The sequence below is a fragment of the Xyrauchen texanus genome, chromosome 9, assembly GCF_025860055.1.
Source record: "Xyrauchen texanus isolate HMW12.3.18 chromosome 9, RBS_HiC_50CHRs, whole genome shotgun sequence".
NCBI lineage: Eukaryota > Metazoa > Chordata > Actinopteri > Cypriniformes > Catostomidae > Xyrauchen > Xyrauchen texanus.
The window spans coordinates 16,519,980-16,535,702 of NC_068284.1; the positions used below are offsets into that span (position 1 = coordinate 16,519,980).

The 15,723-nt window shown below is 40.9% G+C and overlaps 1 protein-coding gene across 2 annotated transcripts in view; it reads left to right on the forward strand.

Annotated features, from left to right (window-relative positions):
- The window catches only part of ssbp3a (single stranded DNA binding protein 3a), a 68,587-nt gene that overhangs the window by 18,707 nt on the left and 34,157 nt on the right, over positions 1-15,723 (forward strand). For both annotated transcript variants that reach the window (XM_052133758.1, XM_052133759.1), the window contains exons 3-7: positions 156-286; positions 463-669; positions 1,374-1,446; positions 2,171-2,232; positions 2,438-2,522. In XM_052133758.1, coding sequence (XP_051989718.1) covers positions 614-669; positions 1,374-1,446; positions 2,171-2,232; positions 2,438-2,522 — 276 coding nt within the window. In that variant the 5' untranslated portion in view covers positions 156-286; positions 463-613. The remainder of the gene's footprint in view (positions 1-155; positions 287-462; positions 670-1,373; positions 1,447-2,170; positions 2,233-2,437; positions 2,523-15,723) is intronic.

Consider the following 15,723-nt stretch of genomic DNA (forward strand, 5'->3'; position numbering starts at 1 on the left):
AGTACACGGAACTATAAGCACCTTTCTCGTACACATATATCTACACCTCTCAAAAATTAGAGTAAACCTCAAAGAAAAAATCGTGTTTTGATAAAAAATAGACCGTTTTGTTTTGAATGCTGCTGGCTAATTTGCTGTCATGTGTAAACCGACAGGTGGCAGTACAAGACTGACTTTGAAAGCAGTTGTGGCTAGTTGTGAAGACAACACGAGACAGTTGATGAATTAGATAAGGTCTGTTTATAGAAAAAAACAGCCAGCGCTCCTTTAACAGAAAACTGTTGAGGTAGGTTCATAAGTTTCTCTCTTTTTATGATTAAAATCCACCAACAGCTCAAAATGAATAGCCCGTCAGTTTTAAAGAGGTTGCTCTCACTGTTTTAACTTTTTTGCTAATGAGGGAATTCTGAGCTGTGTCGAACTCAGTTATTGGTCTATATTCCTGTCAATCATGTACCACAGGTCCCCGCCCACAGTACATGATCTGACTGTGGGCACTGGCCAGGGTCGGTTGAAGCGGATGGGGTCAGAGTCGGGCTACACGTTGACAGCTGGAGCAGAAGGAAACACATCGCAGTCAAGCTGGAAGACGCGTTTATGTTAAACGCTAGACATGTTCACGAAGGGTAAAGGGACCGCGGTGCCATCGGACGGGCAAGCGCGAGAAAAGTAAGCCTGATCTCTCTCTATGTTGACAAGCTGATTTTCATGCAACAGCTGATTTGATGTTGATATAATGCCAACACCAATTACGACCATTCCAGTGATGTTATAGTGGAAAACTGATATATGTTTCTTGTGTGTGTGTGTGTGTGTGTGTGTGTGTGTGTGTGTGTGTGTATATATATTGAGCAAAAAAAACAAATAATATATATATATATATATACACACAAATAAATAAATCATTTATATATATATATATATATATATATATATATATATATATATATATATATATATATATATATATATATATATGATTTATTTATTTGTGTGTATATATATATATATTATTTGTTTTTTTTTTTGCTCAATAGATTAAGTTCACTCTCTTTGAATTATGTTGTATGTATCTCTTCATGTGAGAACAATATTTCTCGCATTATTTCAGTTTGCAAACGCCCTTTACAGGTTATATGAAGTTTTCTTTTTTATTATCACTGTTTTCTGTAGATTTTTTCCCCTGATGACATTAGAGCTGTTAATCATTATAATGTTTAATTGCTCAAAGAGTCATCAGGAAATGTAGTGTTTATCTACATACAAGCAGTTATTGCTTGAGGCAATGTTGAATCTCTGGGAAAGCAATTGTATTAGTTGGACAGAAAGAAATCTGACAGTTTTATTGGATAGCAATTTTTTTTCTTTTACAGGTTGGCATTGTACGTCTATGAATACTTGCTGCATGTTGGAGCACAGAAATCCGCACAGACATTTTTATCAGAGGTGTGTATAAAGTATACAGTCCATCTTTTTCCTTAAAGGGATAGTTACTCACCTTCATGCCATCCCAGATGTGAATGACTTTCTTTCTTCTGTGGAACACAAACAAAGATTTTTAGAAGAATATCTCAGCTCTTTAGGTCAATAAAATGCAAATGAATGGTGACCAGATCTTTGAAGGTCCAAAAGCACATGAAGTCAGCATAAAAGTAATCAACACAACACTTTTTTTACTTTAAATCTCCACTTTTACTTTCGCATTCTTCTTCTTTTGTTTTTGGTGATTCACATTATTTGTGCATATCGCCACTTATTGGACAGGGAGGAGAATTTATAGTAAAAAAGGACTTATATATTGATCTGTTTCACACCCACACTTATCATATCGCTTCTGAAGACATGGATTTAACCGCTGGATTACCTTTATGCTACCTTTATGTGCTTTTTGGAGCTTAACATTTTGGTCACCATTCATTTGCATTGTATTGACCTAAAGAGCTGAGATATTCTTCTAAAAATCATCGTTTGTGTTCAGCAGAAGAAAGAAAGTCATACACATCTGGGATGGCATGAGTGTGAGTAAATTATGAGAGAAGTTTCATTTTTGGATGAACAAAAATATCCCTTTAAGTGGAAATGAAATGCATGTCCATTGACCAAAAACATTGTGTTTTCATTTGTCTGCTAAAGTTTCTTCATCCACTCTCTCTGTCTTTATTATATTCAGATAAGATGGGAAAAGAACATAACCCTTGGGGAACCGCCAGGCTTTCTGCACTCTTGGTGGTGGTGAGTATTACTTGATACTTGATTTTTGTCATTTCTTAGAATTATAATCTTTTAACTATAGTATAATGAAATTCTCTTATTTTCAATACTCCTTTTAAACACTGTTATTTGCTCTGTTGCCTTGTTGTGTACTACTGTTATGATCGCTAAGTGTGTTGTGACATGGCAGTATCCTCTCGTTACGAACAACGTTCTTATTATGCAGTGTGTTTTGGGACCTGTACTGTGCGGCACCTGAGAGAAGGGACACATGTGATCACTCCACTGAAGCAAAGGCCTTTCATGACTATGTAAGTGATTCATGCTTAATTCACCCTTCACCAACATGACAGTCATACAGAAGAGATCTGCTTTGTCAGCATGAGCCAAAGCTTTTTGGTGTGAAGCTTAATGAGATTTTGCATATACACCTTTGGCAGATTTTTCTTTTCTTTTTAAAAGCGACTATTTTTTTTTTTATCAGTTTGTAAATTTGTATGTTTTCCTGGGAATCAAACTCATGACCCTGGTATTTCTAGTGCCATGCTCTACCAGTTGAGCTAGAGGAACCTAGATGGTCCCATATTATTTAGATTTTTGGTCTGCTTTTTCTATTTAGGTTAAGTATTGTGTTAAATATCCTTTTGCCCATCTGCACGCTTTATTTTAATTGGATGATGTAATTTCTGCATGACTGTGTACAGTAAACATGGGTTTGTAAACCTGAGAGCTTTCTGAGAACAGATAAGAAATATTCTTCATTCAAACTTCTAATGACAGAATTTTCCAACATGGTCTTGTGGGAAATCTGCGTTGGTTCTGATGTCCCTTTGGCATCTCTACTTTATCACTTTTGAGCCATCCCTTATGATTTCTCACAAGGAAGCTTCTACATTTGCAAAGAACATTTTGAAAGAATGCTGTTTTTGGCTCTCGGTATTGTAAGGGTTAGGGTACATACAAGTACACTGGCAGCCAATAGTTTGGAATAATGAACAGATTTTGCTCTTATGGAAAGAAATTTGTACTTTTATTCACCAAAGTGGCATTCAACTGATCACAATGTATAGTCAGGACATTAATAATGTCATTAATTACTATTACAATTTGAAAAAAATGCTCAGAACTTCTTAAACTACTTCAAAGAGTTCTCATAAAACGATCCGCCACGTGCTGCAATGACAGCTTTGCAGATCCTTGGCATTCTAGCTGTCAGTTTGTCCAGATAATATTTCACCCCACGCTTCCTGTAGCACTTGCCATAGATGTGTCTGTCTTGTCGGGCACTTCTCACACACCTTACAGTCTATCTGATCCCACTAAAGCTCAATGGGGTTAAGATCCATAACACTCTTTTCCAATGATCTGTTGTCCAATGTCTGTGTTTCTTTGCCCACACACCTTTTCTTTTTGTTTTTCTGTTTAAAATGTGTCTTTTTCTTTGCAATTCTTCCCATAAGGCCTCTAAAGTCTTCTCTTTATTGTTGTGCATGAAACTGGTGTTGAGCGAGTAGAATTCAATGAAGCTGTCAGCTGAGGACATGTGAGGCATCTATTTCTCAAACTAGAGACTCTGATGTACTTATCCTCTTGTTTAGTTGTACATCTTGCCTTCCACATCTCTGTCTGTCCTTGTTAGAGCCAGTTGTTCTTTGTCTTTGAAGACTGTAATGTACACCTTAGTATGAAATCGTACATTAATTTTTTTGGCAGTTTCAAGCGTTGTATAGCCTTCATTCCTCAAAACAATGATTGACTGACGAGTTTCTAGAGAAAGCTGTTTCTTTTTTTTGTTGCCATTTTTGACCTAATATTAACCTTAAAGGAGACCTATTATACCCCTTTTTACAAGTCTCAGGTGTCTCCAGAATGTGTCTGTGAAGTTTCAGCTCAAAATACCCCACGGATCATTTATTATACCACGTTGTAAAAGCCTCTTTTTGGGTGGAATCAAAAACACACTGTTTTCGTGTGTCTCTTTAAATGCAAATGAGCTGCTGCTCCCCGCCCCTGATATAGGTCTGTTCTCCGTGAATACAATCAGAGGCAATGGTAACTTAAGCTGCATTAGCTGTGGAATCAGCTAACAAGCACAATCGGAAAGACGATTTGCAAACATTCACAAAATATTAAGTGCGATACTTACATCTTCAGGATATAAAGCTGGAACACGGACAGCTGTCGAAAACAAAAATTGTCCACTGCGTCTTCATTGGCTCTGATGCCGGGAGTGCATGAAGACTTATGTTCACTTTTACAGCCAACAACAGAACATTTATGACGCTTACAAAGCTGAGACATTAATCTTCTCACTGTATCTGCTCCAGCATGGAAAAAAATGGTGGACAGTGTGTAGATCACTCAGGGGAGGATCTATGATAATAGGTTGGAGTCTGTCACCAGTCGTGGGTGAGGCCTGCTCTAATGTGACGTCACGTTAGAGCAGAAATGAAAACCATTCATTTTGAAACACTGTTTTTGATTAATAGAAATACAAACATAAAGACAATGTTAAGTTTCATTTAACGAACCAAATAGCTTTCAAGTGTGTTTTATATAATGACAAGTGATTTTCTAGAACCAAATTATCAATTTAGCATGATTGCTCAAGGATAAGGTGTTGGAGTGATGGCTTCTGGAAAGGTAGCCTGTCTAGACTTGATAAAAAATAAATAAAAATTAAAATACTGATGGTGCTGATTTTCTACATCAGTAATGTCTTGACTATACTTTGTGATCAGTTGAATGTCACTTTGGTGAAATAAAGTACCAATTTCCTTCCGAAACAGCAAAATCTATACATTATTCCAAACGTTTTGCCGCCAGTGTATATTAATGTAATTATTACTCAAATATTTAATTCAGATAACGTTTGCTCATGTTTTCTGCTTGCGCATTTTGTCGCGTAAATGTGCGCATTTGATTAACAGTAATTCCAACTTCAGCCTCTAGGGCACTATTCAGAAATTTTGAAATGGCTGATTTTAACAGACAAAATGTTCAAGATCAATTGACGTAAAAGAATACATGAATATATCAATGCTCTTCATTTAGGTAAATACAGTATCCTCTTCCGTTATGGATCATTGCAGTTACTTTGTTGCACTGACCATGAGGGGTTTGGGTCAGAAGGTCCTGAATGGAAAAACTTCTATTATTTGAAGCAGAATACAGTCTTACACAAATCTCTTCAAATCCCAGAGTTTTAAAATGCTGTACATGTTCTTAGTTGGGATTAAGTTGAGTAAGCTGTGAGGATTTATTTTGTAGTTCAATGCTGTGAGTATTGGTCTCCTCTACACCAGACACTCAGATTGCATAACTTTAACTCTAGTGTGATGACAATAACGATTCAAAATAAGAACTTCTCAAGAATAGTATAGACCACCCATGCATATCTAGAAATTTGCTTTACTTTTTACAGTTATTTTGCATAGTTATCACTATTCTTAGTTTGACCAGGTCCAGTTTTATCCATCTCTCTGCCATTAAAACAAAGGATCCAGGTCTCATAAGACCACCTGCTCCTTTAAAACCTGAAATGGTGGTCAATGTGGTTGGATGGGGGAGGGGAGCTTACAGGATCTGATAATGTTGGTCTTCTTTTGCTTTTTAGCTTTTTAATCCTAACACAGACGGAAAGTGTTTTGCACCCTCCCAACCTCCCTGGGAGGCAATAAAGTAAATAGAAAAACTGCCATGTCCAGGAACCAAATGACAGACCTCTCATAATTGAAGCACAAGTTTCAATAAATTAGATTGCCACAAAATATAGGTAGATTGTTCCGGTCATATGTTGATTTGATGTTTTCCAAGAATGCTGTGGACAATTGTTGAATCACATCCAAACAAAGGCAAAGGAGGCATTTTGCTCTATTACACAAGACAGGTTTTTGAAGTGAGAGAGTATTAAAATGGTTGGATCAACAGCAGAATGCAAAGAAGCAAGTGTTTACTGCGAATAATTGATTTTACTCTCAAATCTTCTCACAGCTGTTTTCCTCACACCTTTGACTGTTGTCTGTAGCAGTGTTCAGTCATGGCCATTGAAATTGTGAAGACTATTTAGTCTCTTGTGTATTCCATAATTAATTATATTAACATGGTTTGATTGCTGTAATCAATCAAAGGTTCGTGTAATCCAATGTAAGGTCACACTTAGGATCTCAATCCTTTGTCTCCTGGGGCCCTATTTGGCCACATGCACAAACACACACACACCCTCCTCCCTTCACTCCTTTTCTGTGTTTTCTTTTTACTGTGTCATCAGGGATACATAATGGCTGTAAAAAAGTAACCCTTTTGGTTATTTTACCATATATTAGGTTTGTATATCAGCTTGTCAGGACAAGTCTGGTTAGACACAGGGTACAAGTTGGTGTCTATACACCCCAAGCGTGGGAAACCAGTTCTTTAGCCATTCTTCATTAACCATCATATTTAAGGACCTCAGATTAGTGCATCGATTTCAAAGGGCTTGTTTCCATAGAATAAACAAATCAACTTCATAATGAATTTGAAAACCTTGGAAACATTATCAACCCCTTCTGTGTTGTACATAGCATGTTGGGTTTTTTTTTTTGGTTTTTTCTCGGAACAGTTACTAGAAGGTTTTACTCATGGTACCGATTCATATTAGGTGTCTTTAGAGATGTCAAATGTAGTGGTACTTCAGTACCAAGTTGATACTAAAATAAAAAATATGCCACAATACCAGTGTTTATGCAGTAGTACAGAGCACTTATTCAGTTCGATACTCGTGTACTGTCTGACTGACACAAGACTGCTTTCAAATGCTCTCACACTAATACAACTTATTGGGAAAACATAATGCACAATTAAACAAATTAAAATCGTGATAAGTCTAGTGTGACTATTAAACCGCAAAAGGTTGCAGTTTAATTAAATAAATATACTGTCTGCGTGTGCTGTTCACTTGCATTATATGTAGTGCTTATATGCTAAAATTGACCACATTAAGAACAACCCTAACAATTTTTTCAGCAAATGTGAATCTTGGGATAGTTTCGCAGAGTATTACATTTGTACACTGTAAGTACATTGTATGAAATGCTTTACCCTTTAATGTAGGTATATAGTGTTAAAGACAACTAATATAAATTGTAACTATATGGTATGCCATCTGCGCTTTCAGCCTAGTGGAGAATACCGGAAGGAAGTTAAGACAGAGAGAGAGAGGGGTTTTTGGAGGGCAGAGGGAGAACAGGAGTGGAGGCTGGGGGAGGGGAGTTGGTCCAGACTTGGCTGAATCCTCGCCTTTTTTTTTCCTGTGTACTGTAGATAAACAAAACAAAATGAGGGCCAGGAAAAATATGAGGGGCCTCCACAGTATTTTCTTTTATGAGTTCAGGGTCAGCAGCACGTATCTCTCTCTCTGTGTGTGTGTGTGTGTGTGTGTGTGTGTGTGTGTGTGTGTGTGTGTGTGTGTGTGTGTGTGTGTGTGTGTGTGTATGTGTGAGCGTGTATTTATCACTTTGTGGGGACCAAATGTCCCCATAAGGATAGTAAAACCCGAAATATTTGACCTTGTGGGGACATTTTGTCGGTCCCCATGAGGAAAACAGCTTATAAATCATACTAAATTATTTTTTTTGAAAATGTAAAAATGCAGAATGTTTTCTGTGAGGGTTAGGTTTAGGGGTAGGGTTAGGTTTAGGGGATAGAATATAAAGTTTGTACAGTATAAAAACCATTATGTCTATGGAAAGTCCCCATAAAACATGGAAACACAACATGTGTGTGTGTGTGTGTGTGTGTGTGTGTGTGTATGAGGGTGGGTTAATTAGTTTGCTCACTGATAAGGAAGCCCCTGCTCTTGGCTCAGCTCACAGGTTGCGTGGACACACTGCGACAGGAGTGGTTAGAAAGGCGGCCCTCTACTTCTGTGCTATTCCAGGAATTTCCTTCTCTCTCTCTCTCTCTCTCTCTCTCTCTCTCTCTCTCTCTCTCTCTCTCTCTCTCTCTCTCTCTCTCTCTCTCTCTTTCTCTCTCTTTCATTTTGCTTGACTGTTGTCTTGCCAGCTAGGTTGAGTAGGGACGGGGGTGGGTATGTATGTCTTTGAGGGGCTGGAATCTAGTACTGTGTTCATGAGTCCAGGCTTAAGACTAGCTGCCACTGATCTGCTTGAATTCCACATGATATTGCTCTCTGCTTGAAAATATTTTGGAATGCATTCTACCTCTTTTGATGTTATTTGGGCTTTTTTTGCAATTTCCTATTGCATCTGCTCATCAAGACTGTTAACAGCACTTTATTTGGCTATGTGGTCTTATTATAATGCGTCATTTTTTCAACTCAATCAGCAGCAGGAAACACACAGCGCGACCAGTGTAGTTTGATTCCCGAACGAATGAGTCAGTTCTTTTGAATCTATACTACAAAATATACAGCACTTCCTACCGAACTAATGACTATCAGTAACAGTATTTCTTTATAGGGAATGAAAAATATACTGAACCAGAAGTCATTCATTTTGTCACATCCAACTTCAAATAAACCAAAAACTTTTAATTTTGTTGTAATTAGTTGTATTTTATAAAAAAAAAAAAAAATGAATTAATAAAATGCGCTTTATAAGGAACACCTGTACACCTACTTAGTCATGCAATTGTCTAATCAGCCTTTCGTGTGGCAGCATTGCAATGCATAAAATCATGCAGATATGGGTCAGCAGCTTCAGTTAATGTTCACATCAACCATCATAATGGGGAGAAAATGTGATCTCAGTCATTTTGACCATGGCATGATTGATGGTGCCAGACGGGCTGGTCTGAGTACTTCTGTAACTGCTGATTTCTTTGGATTTTCTTGCACAACAGTCTCTAAAGTTTACTCAGAATGGTGCCAAAAACAAATAACATTCAGTGAGTCGAAGTTCTGTAGACAGAAATGCCTTGTTGATGAAAGAGGTCAACAGAGAATGTCTAGACTAGTTCGAACTGACAGAAAGGCTATGGTAACTCATATAACTGCTCTGTACAATTGTAGTGAGCACAAAAGCATCTCGGGAACTTTATTAGGACCATAGTGTTCCTAATGATTTGCTCAAAGAGTGTATCTTAATGACAAAATCTGTGTAAAAACACCTTTTTTTTGTAACATATTTCTAAAGGGCAGTAAATGCAATAAGAATTGCATTCTTATTTCCAAATATTTTTTCCTCAAAAGAGCTAAAAGAATTGTTAATGGAAAAAATAGGAAACCGGAAATGTTAAGAGGAATTGGATCTGGATTCATTAAATTCCTTACGATTTCCATTCCTAACCCTGACAAGTTCCATTTCCCATCTCTAATCATGTCAGTTATAAATATCTGCCACTCCTTGCATGTTCATTTACTTTGGCTAGTTTGAACTACCAACAAGACTGTACAGTAGTAGTCTCAGCTCTATGTAACACATTTTACAATATTTAAATTAATTCTGCAGATTTAGAAAGCATATAAAAATGTGCATCCTGTGGGGGTCTGGCTATTCATTCAAAGAACAGAGAACTGAGCACACACTTTTAATCAGCATGACATGTAAAGCATTTCTGCCCATTCCCCTCTCTCCATCATCTCACCTGAATGTAGTTGTTTGGAAAGGATATGGTTGCCATGGCAACAGCCCAGGTGGCAGGTGACCTGGGTGGTCTGCCTCAAGCGAGCACACTGTGCCTGTGTCTGACTTCGCCTGACTGCCGACACTCTCCTCCCCCCACACTTAACAGGCATGGTGTCTCCACAGATATCTTTATGAATTTCAAAGGAAAAATTGTTTTTCAGCTCCCACTGTTTAACTGCTTGGGGGATAGTCCTAAACAAACTAGTATTCTTATAGTTTGTGTTGGGTAATCTCCAAGGACATGAAGACATAATTCACCATTCTGTATTTTCAATTCCCCTCTTTCAGCCTAAGGGAGGGTGCCATACTTTACAGAAATTTGATAGCACTGTCAACGATTATATTTATTAAAGGGGCTTTATTTAAAGAATAAGCACCTGTAATAACTTCCGACAATTTGTCAGTCAAGCTAAGTTACTGTACATGTTAGTCCTTACATAAACTACAAAAATCCTATTCCTAAACAGTATCTCTCTTGTTTACCAGTTAAGATATGTCTTTAAAAAGGTTAAAGTGACCTGAGAAGAACAAATTCTTAAATCTTTATCTTAAAATGTGAGCAAAACACTAAAGTGTGTTAGTAGTGGTTGCCAGAGCATTGCCTTGTTTTAAGGGTGTTTTTTGTGTGTGTGTGTGTGTGTTACGGTTTGTACAGTGTTTTGGGTGGTTACTTACTGGTTTAAGTCCAAAGGCCCATCCCCCAAACCTCTATGATATTCTGATCCCCAGATATGGTTCAGGTCCCGCCTTCAATGTTAGTCTATGAGAAATTTCACCCATTTTCTAGTCTGCCAGGTAAAAATGTTCGATCACTTAGAAAAGTAACATCACATCTTCAACCCGGCATACAGTTTTAGGTTTTATTAGTATTATTAATTTACGTGCCAAATTTTAATACTTAAGGTTTGGGCAGTGGTGCCTTGCGCCTCTAAATATTTTTCTGTCATGCCCCCTTTTGAAACCAGAAAAACTTTCACGCACATGAGTGAATGGGCACTTGAGAGTATTCGAGTAGATTTTTATTCCTTTTGTAGACTACATATAAAATAAAATTCCATGTTCTTGGAAAATGTCTCTATGAGAACAATGGTAAAGATGTAAATTTGCAGCAGGTCGCTAATAACTCTACACGCTGGTATGTTCATTTTGACTGAGCTCCAGGTCACACCTACCGACTTTGACTAATGGCAGTCAGAAGATGTTAAGCAGCCTGTATGAAGTTTTCCTCCAAGTTCGCCCTGGCGAGCCGTTACAACCACAGAAACAAACTCAAAAACACCTTCGTTTTGGTCAGATTTCTTCGCTTTCTTATGAAGTATGCCAGATAGGGATGGGAATCGTAAAGAATTTAACAATTCTGGTTCCGATTCCTCCTAACGATTCCTTTTCCAGTAACAATTCCAGTAATTCTTTTAGTACTTTAAGAATCATTTGGAAATGAGAAATGCAATTCTTAATGTATTTACAATCTGCTACAGAGCAGATATAACAAATCAGAAATAAATGTAATACAATTTTAGAAAAGGTGTGTTTGCAGACATATATACTTATCCAATAATAGATTCTAACTGTTAAATAAATCTAAACAAGAAATGTGATGGCATATTTCATTTATTAATTTATAACTTTATAAAATTCCACTTATTACAAAATTCATATATCTTTAATGAAATAATAGTTCCAGAGACAATTTAGAACATTTAGTCTAGTTTAGGCTTGTGAAACTTCTCATTTAATTTAAAGTTGGACATTCATAACTTGCTCATCAGTTTATGATTACTTCTATACCGGACTGTAACGGAAGCGATGTATGTTTTACGCTGTAGATTCTAAAGAACTGGCTCATTAGAATCATTCTTTCTGCAACTGGACTATACAGGTGTGACATAGCAGGCAGAGAAAGAGGATCTAAATGCAACCGTTTATTTACTAAACAAAGAAAACTAAGAATCAAAGAAAAGCACTGAAAACCTGGCACAGAACAAACCAAAAACATGCAAGAACTAACAAGGAACAAGGAAACTAAAAGGGCTTATATACAAAAAGGAACAAACAAGGGAATAAGGAACACCTGGGGAACAATCAGGGAAGGAGAACTAATCAGGGGAAAACCAATCATAAAAAGAAACTACAAAAAGGACTACAAAAACCAAACAGAAACTAAACTAAACTTCAAAATAACAGTACAAAAACAAAAGACAACAGAGAACATGACAGAGCCCCCGCTTTAAGGAGCGGATTCCAGATGCTCCAAAAAAGCAACAACAAAAAAAAACCAAAAAAAACAAATTGTCCAAGGGGGGCACAGGGGGCAAATAGGCAGTCCAAGGGGGCACAGGGGGCAAACAGGCAGTCCAAGGGGGCACAGGGGGCAAACAGGCAGTCCACAGGATGGGGACTGGGTCAGGGGGCCTGGAAGGAGGCCACAGGACGGGGACTGGGTCAGGGGGCCTGGAAGGAGGCCACAGGACGGGGACCGGGTCAGGAGGCCTGGGAGGAGGCCACAGGACAGGGACCGGGTCAGGAGGCCTGGGAGGAGGCCACAGGACTGGAACAGGGTCAGGAGGCCTGGGAGGAGGCCACAGGACTGGAACAGGGTCAGGAGGCCTGGGAGGAGGCCACAGGACAGGGACCGGGTCAGGAGGCCTGGGAGGAGGCCACAGGACAGGGACTGGGTCAGGGGGCCTGGGAGGAGGCCACCGGACAGGGGCAGGTTCAGGAGGTGGAACCATGGAAGGCCCTGGAGGCGGAGCCGTGGGGGGCTCAGGAGGCGGAGCTGAGGGAGGTGGCACCGTAGGAGGCTCTAAAGGCAGTGACCTGGAAGGCTCTGGAGGCGGAGCCGTGGGAGGCTCAGGAGGCGGAGCTGAGTGAGGTGGAGTCGTAGGAGACTCTAGAGGCAGAGACCTGGAAGGCTCTAGAGGCGGAGCTGAGGGAGGTGGCGCCGTAGGAGGCTCTAGAGGTGGAGCCCTGGAAGGCTCAGGAATTGAAGCCATGGGAGGCTCAAGGGGTGGAGCCCTGGGAGGTAGAGCCGTGAAAGGCCCTAGAGGCGGAGCCCTGGAATGCGGAGCCCTGGGAGGTTCGGGAGGCTCGAGAGGCGGAGCTGAGGGAGGCGGCACCATAGGAGGCTCTAGAGGCAGAGACCTGGAAGGCTCTGGAGGTGGCACCATAGGAGGCTGTAGAGGCGGAGCCCTGGAAGGCTCTGGAGGCGGCGCCGTGGAGGGCTCTGGAATTGAAGCCATGGGAGGCTCGAGGGGCGGAGCCCTGGAAGGCAGAGCCGTGGAAGGTTAGAGAGGCGAAGCCCTAAGAGGCTGGAGAGGCGGAGCCCTGGGAGGCTCGGGAGGCGGAGCCGTGGGAGGCCGAGCCCTGGGAGGCTCAGGAGGCCGAGCCCTGGGAGGCAGAGCTGTGGAAAGCTCAGGGGGCAGAGCCATGGAAGGCAGAGCTGTGGAAAGCAGAGCCGTGGAAGGCGGAGCCCAGGGAGGTCCGGAAGACGGAGCCATGGAAGGTTTTGAAGGCGGAGCCATGGGAGGCTCGGAAGGCGAGCCCTGGGAGGCTCGGGAGGCGGAGCCCTGGGAGGCTCGGGAGGCGGAGCCCTGGGAGGCAGAGCCCTGGGAGGCAGAGCCCTGGGAGGCAGAGCCCTGGGAGGCTCGGGAGGCAGAGCCCTGTAAGGCAGAGCCCTGGAAGACTCGGGAGGCGGAGCCCTGGGAGGCAGAGCCCTGGGAGGCGGAGCCCTGGGAGGCTCGAGAGACTTGAGAGGAGGAGCCCTGGGAGGCTCGGGAGGCTCAAGAGGAGGAGCCCTGGGAGGCTCAAGAGACTTGAGAGGCTGAGCCCTGGGAGGCTCGGGAGGCGCTGGCTCTTGGACGGTCATGGCTGCTGGCGCTGGCTCTGGGACGGTCGAGGCTGCGGGCGCTGGCTCTGGGACGGTCGAGGCTGCGGGCGCTGGCTCTGGGAAGGTCGAGGCTGCGGGCGCTGGCTCTGGCTCGCTGACCGTGGCAGGCGGAGACTGGGGAGCAGAAGCCTTTCCTCTCCTCCTCCTCCTCCTCCTCCTCCTCCTCCTCCTCCTCCTCCTCCGGGCGGACGAAGCTGGCAACGCTGGCTCTGGGACTGACGAGGCTGGCAACGCTGGCTCGTTGGCCGTGGCAGGCACGGAAAGCCCAGAGGCGGAAACCGGGATCGAGAGAGGTGGTTCCCCGGCAGCGAGTTCTTTCAAGATTAGACTCACATATTCCTTCCACGTGAGGTCTCCGGAGTCCGGCAATTCCCTCTGCCGGCGTGTTGGTAGCCCGAGCCGGTAGATGGTCTTCAGGGATGTGTCGAAGCCGGTGTGGATGGCAACAGTGGAAAAGAAGTGAGAGTACTCGTGGATGGTCAAATCCGCCTGGGCCAGTTCCGTAAAGAAAGCTGCTAGATCCATATTTGGTGGTTAGTTCTTCTGTGACATAGCAGGCAGAGAAAGAGGATCTAAATGCAACCGTTTATTTACTAAACAAAGAAAACTAAGAATCAAAGAAAACTGAAAACCTGGCACAGAGCAAACCAAAAACATGCAAGAACTAACAAGGAACAAGGAAACTAAAAGGGCTTATATACAAAAAGGAACAAACAAGGGAATAAGGAACACCTGGGGAACAATCAGGGAAGGAGAACTAATCAGGGGAAAACCAATCATAAAAAGAAACTACAAAGGACTACAAAAACCAAACAGAAACTAAACTAAACTTCAAAATAACAGTACAAAAACAAAAGACAACAGAGAACATGACAACAGGAAGCAGTGTATGTTTCACGTTGAAGATTCAAAAAAAGCCGGCTCATAAGATACAAATCAAAATACATTAGTAGAGCTGTGTGTTTTATGCTGTACTGTAGAGTCAATGGAAGACAGCGCTGCTGCAGAAGTATGCTGCAGAAGTATAGTGGAAACACTATAAGAGGATTTCAATACATTGTTCCAGCCGCATCAGAGGAAAATTGCACGTAGGGGAACAATTAACAGAACACAAAGTCATGAAGATCATACGATTTCAGTATTTTTTAAATAATGGATTTCAATATTGTCCCTTCACCATATTGAAATTTATAAAAAAAAATACAAATATTATAACTTTTTAATACATTGTTGAATTTCAGTTTCAATTGAGGTTTGATTCCCAGGGCAACCAGTGTTAGAGTTGATGTTATATTGTACTGGAGATCTTTGTATGGTTTTTACTGAATAGTTTTAGTTTTGAAGTTTTGTCACAGATAATTTTTGTTTGCAGGTTTACTTCTTTGTCATAGTGTTGTTCTTCTGATATATATGGGAGTGATCTTTTGAAAGGATTGTGAATTTTGTAGACAGCAGCACATGTAGTTCAAAAGAACATGGTCTATTTAGAATGGTTATTATGCTACATGCTATGATAGCTTAGCATGCTAATATGCTAGCATGCTAACTGTTGGATGTTGGTCTTCTAAGGCTATTTTATCACAATGCTATCCATAGGTAACATTATTTTAACATGCTAATCAGTTAAATACATAATGAGCAGTCTGTTCTTTCTGCTGTGTTTGATATCATCCATTTTGGCTCTCTACCATTTTGAATCCTTTTTTTTTTTTTAAACTTGCTGACTCTCAACTTGATTATCTCTTCAGCACCTGTAAAACTTATGTCAATGTAGTCCAGCAATAAGGTGCACCATACTAGGTGCTTTGGAAATCCAGAGTTTGCCAGTTCGAGACAGCTTGGGGCAACTGGAAAAACTAACAAAATACATCATGACTGTTTTTTTCTTTCTGCTGTGTTTGATATCAGCCATATCAACACACCACCATTTTAAATAAATTTTTCAAAACCTGCTGACTCTCAGCTTGGTATGTCGCTTTAGCACCTGTGAAACATTTCTGC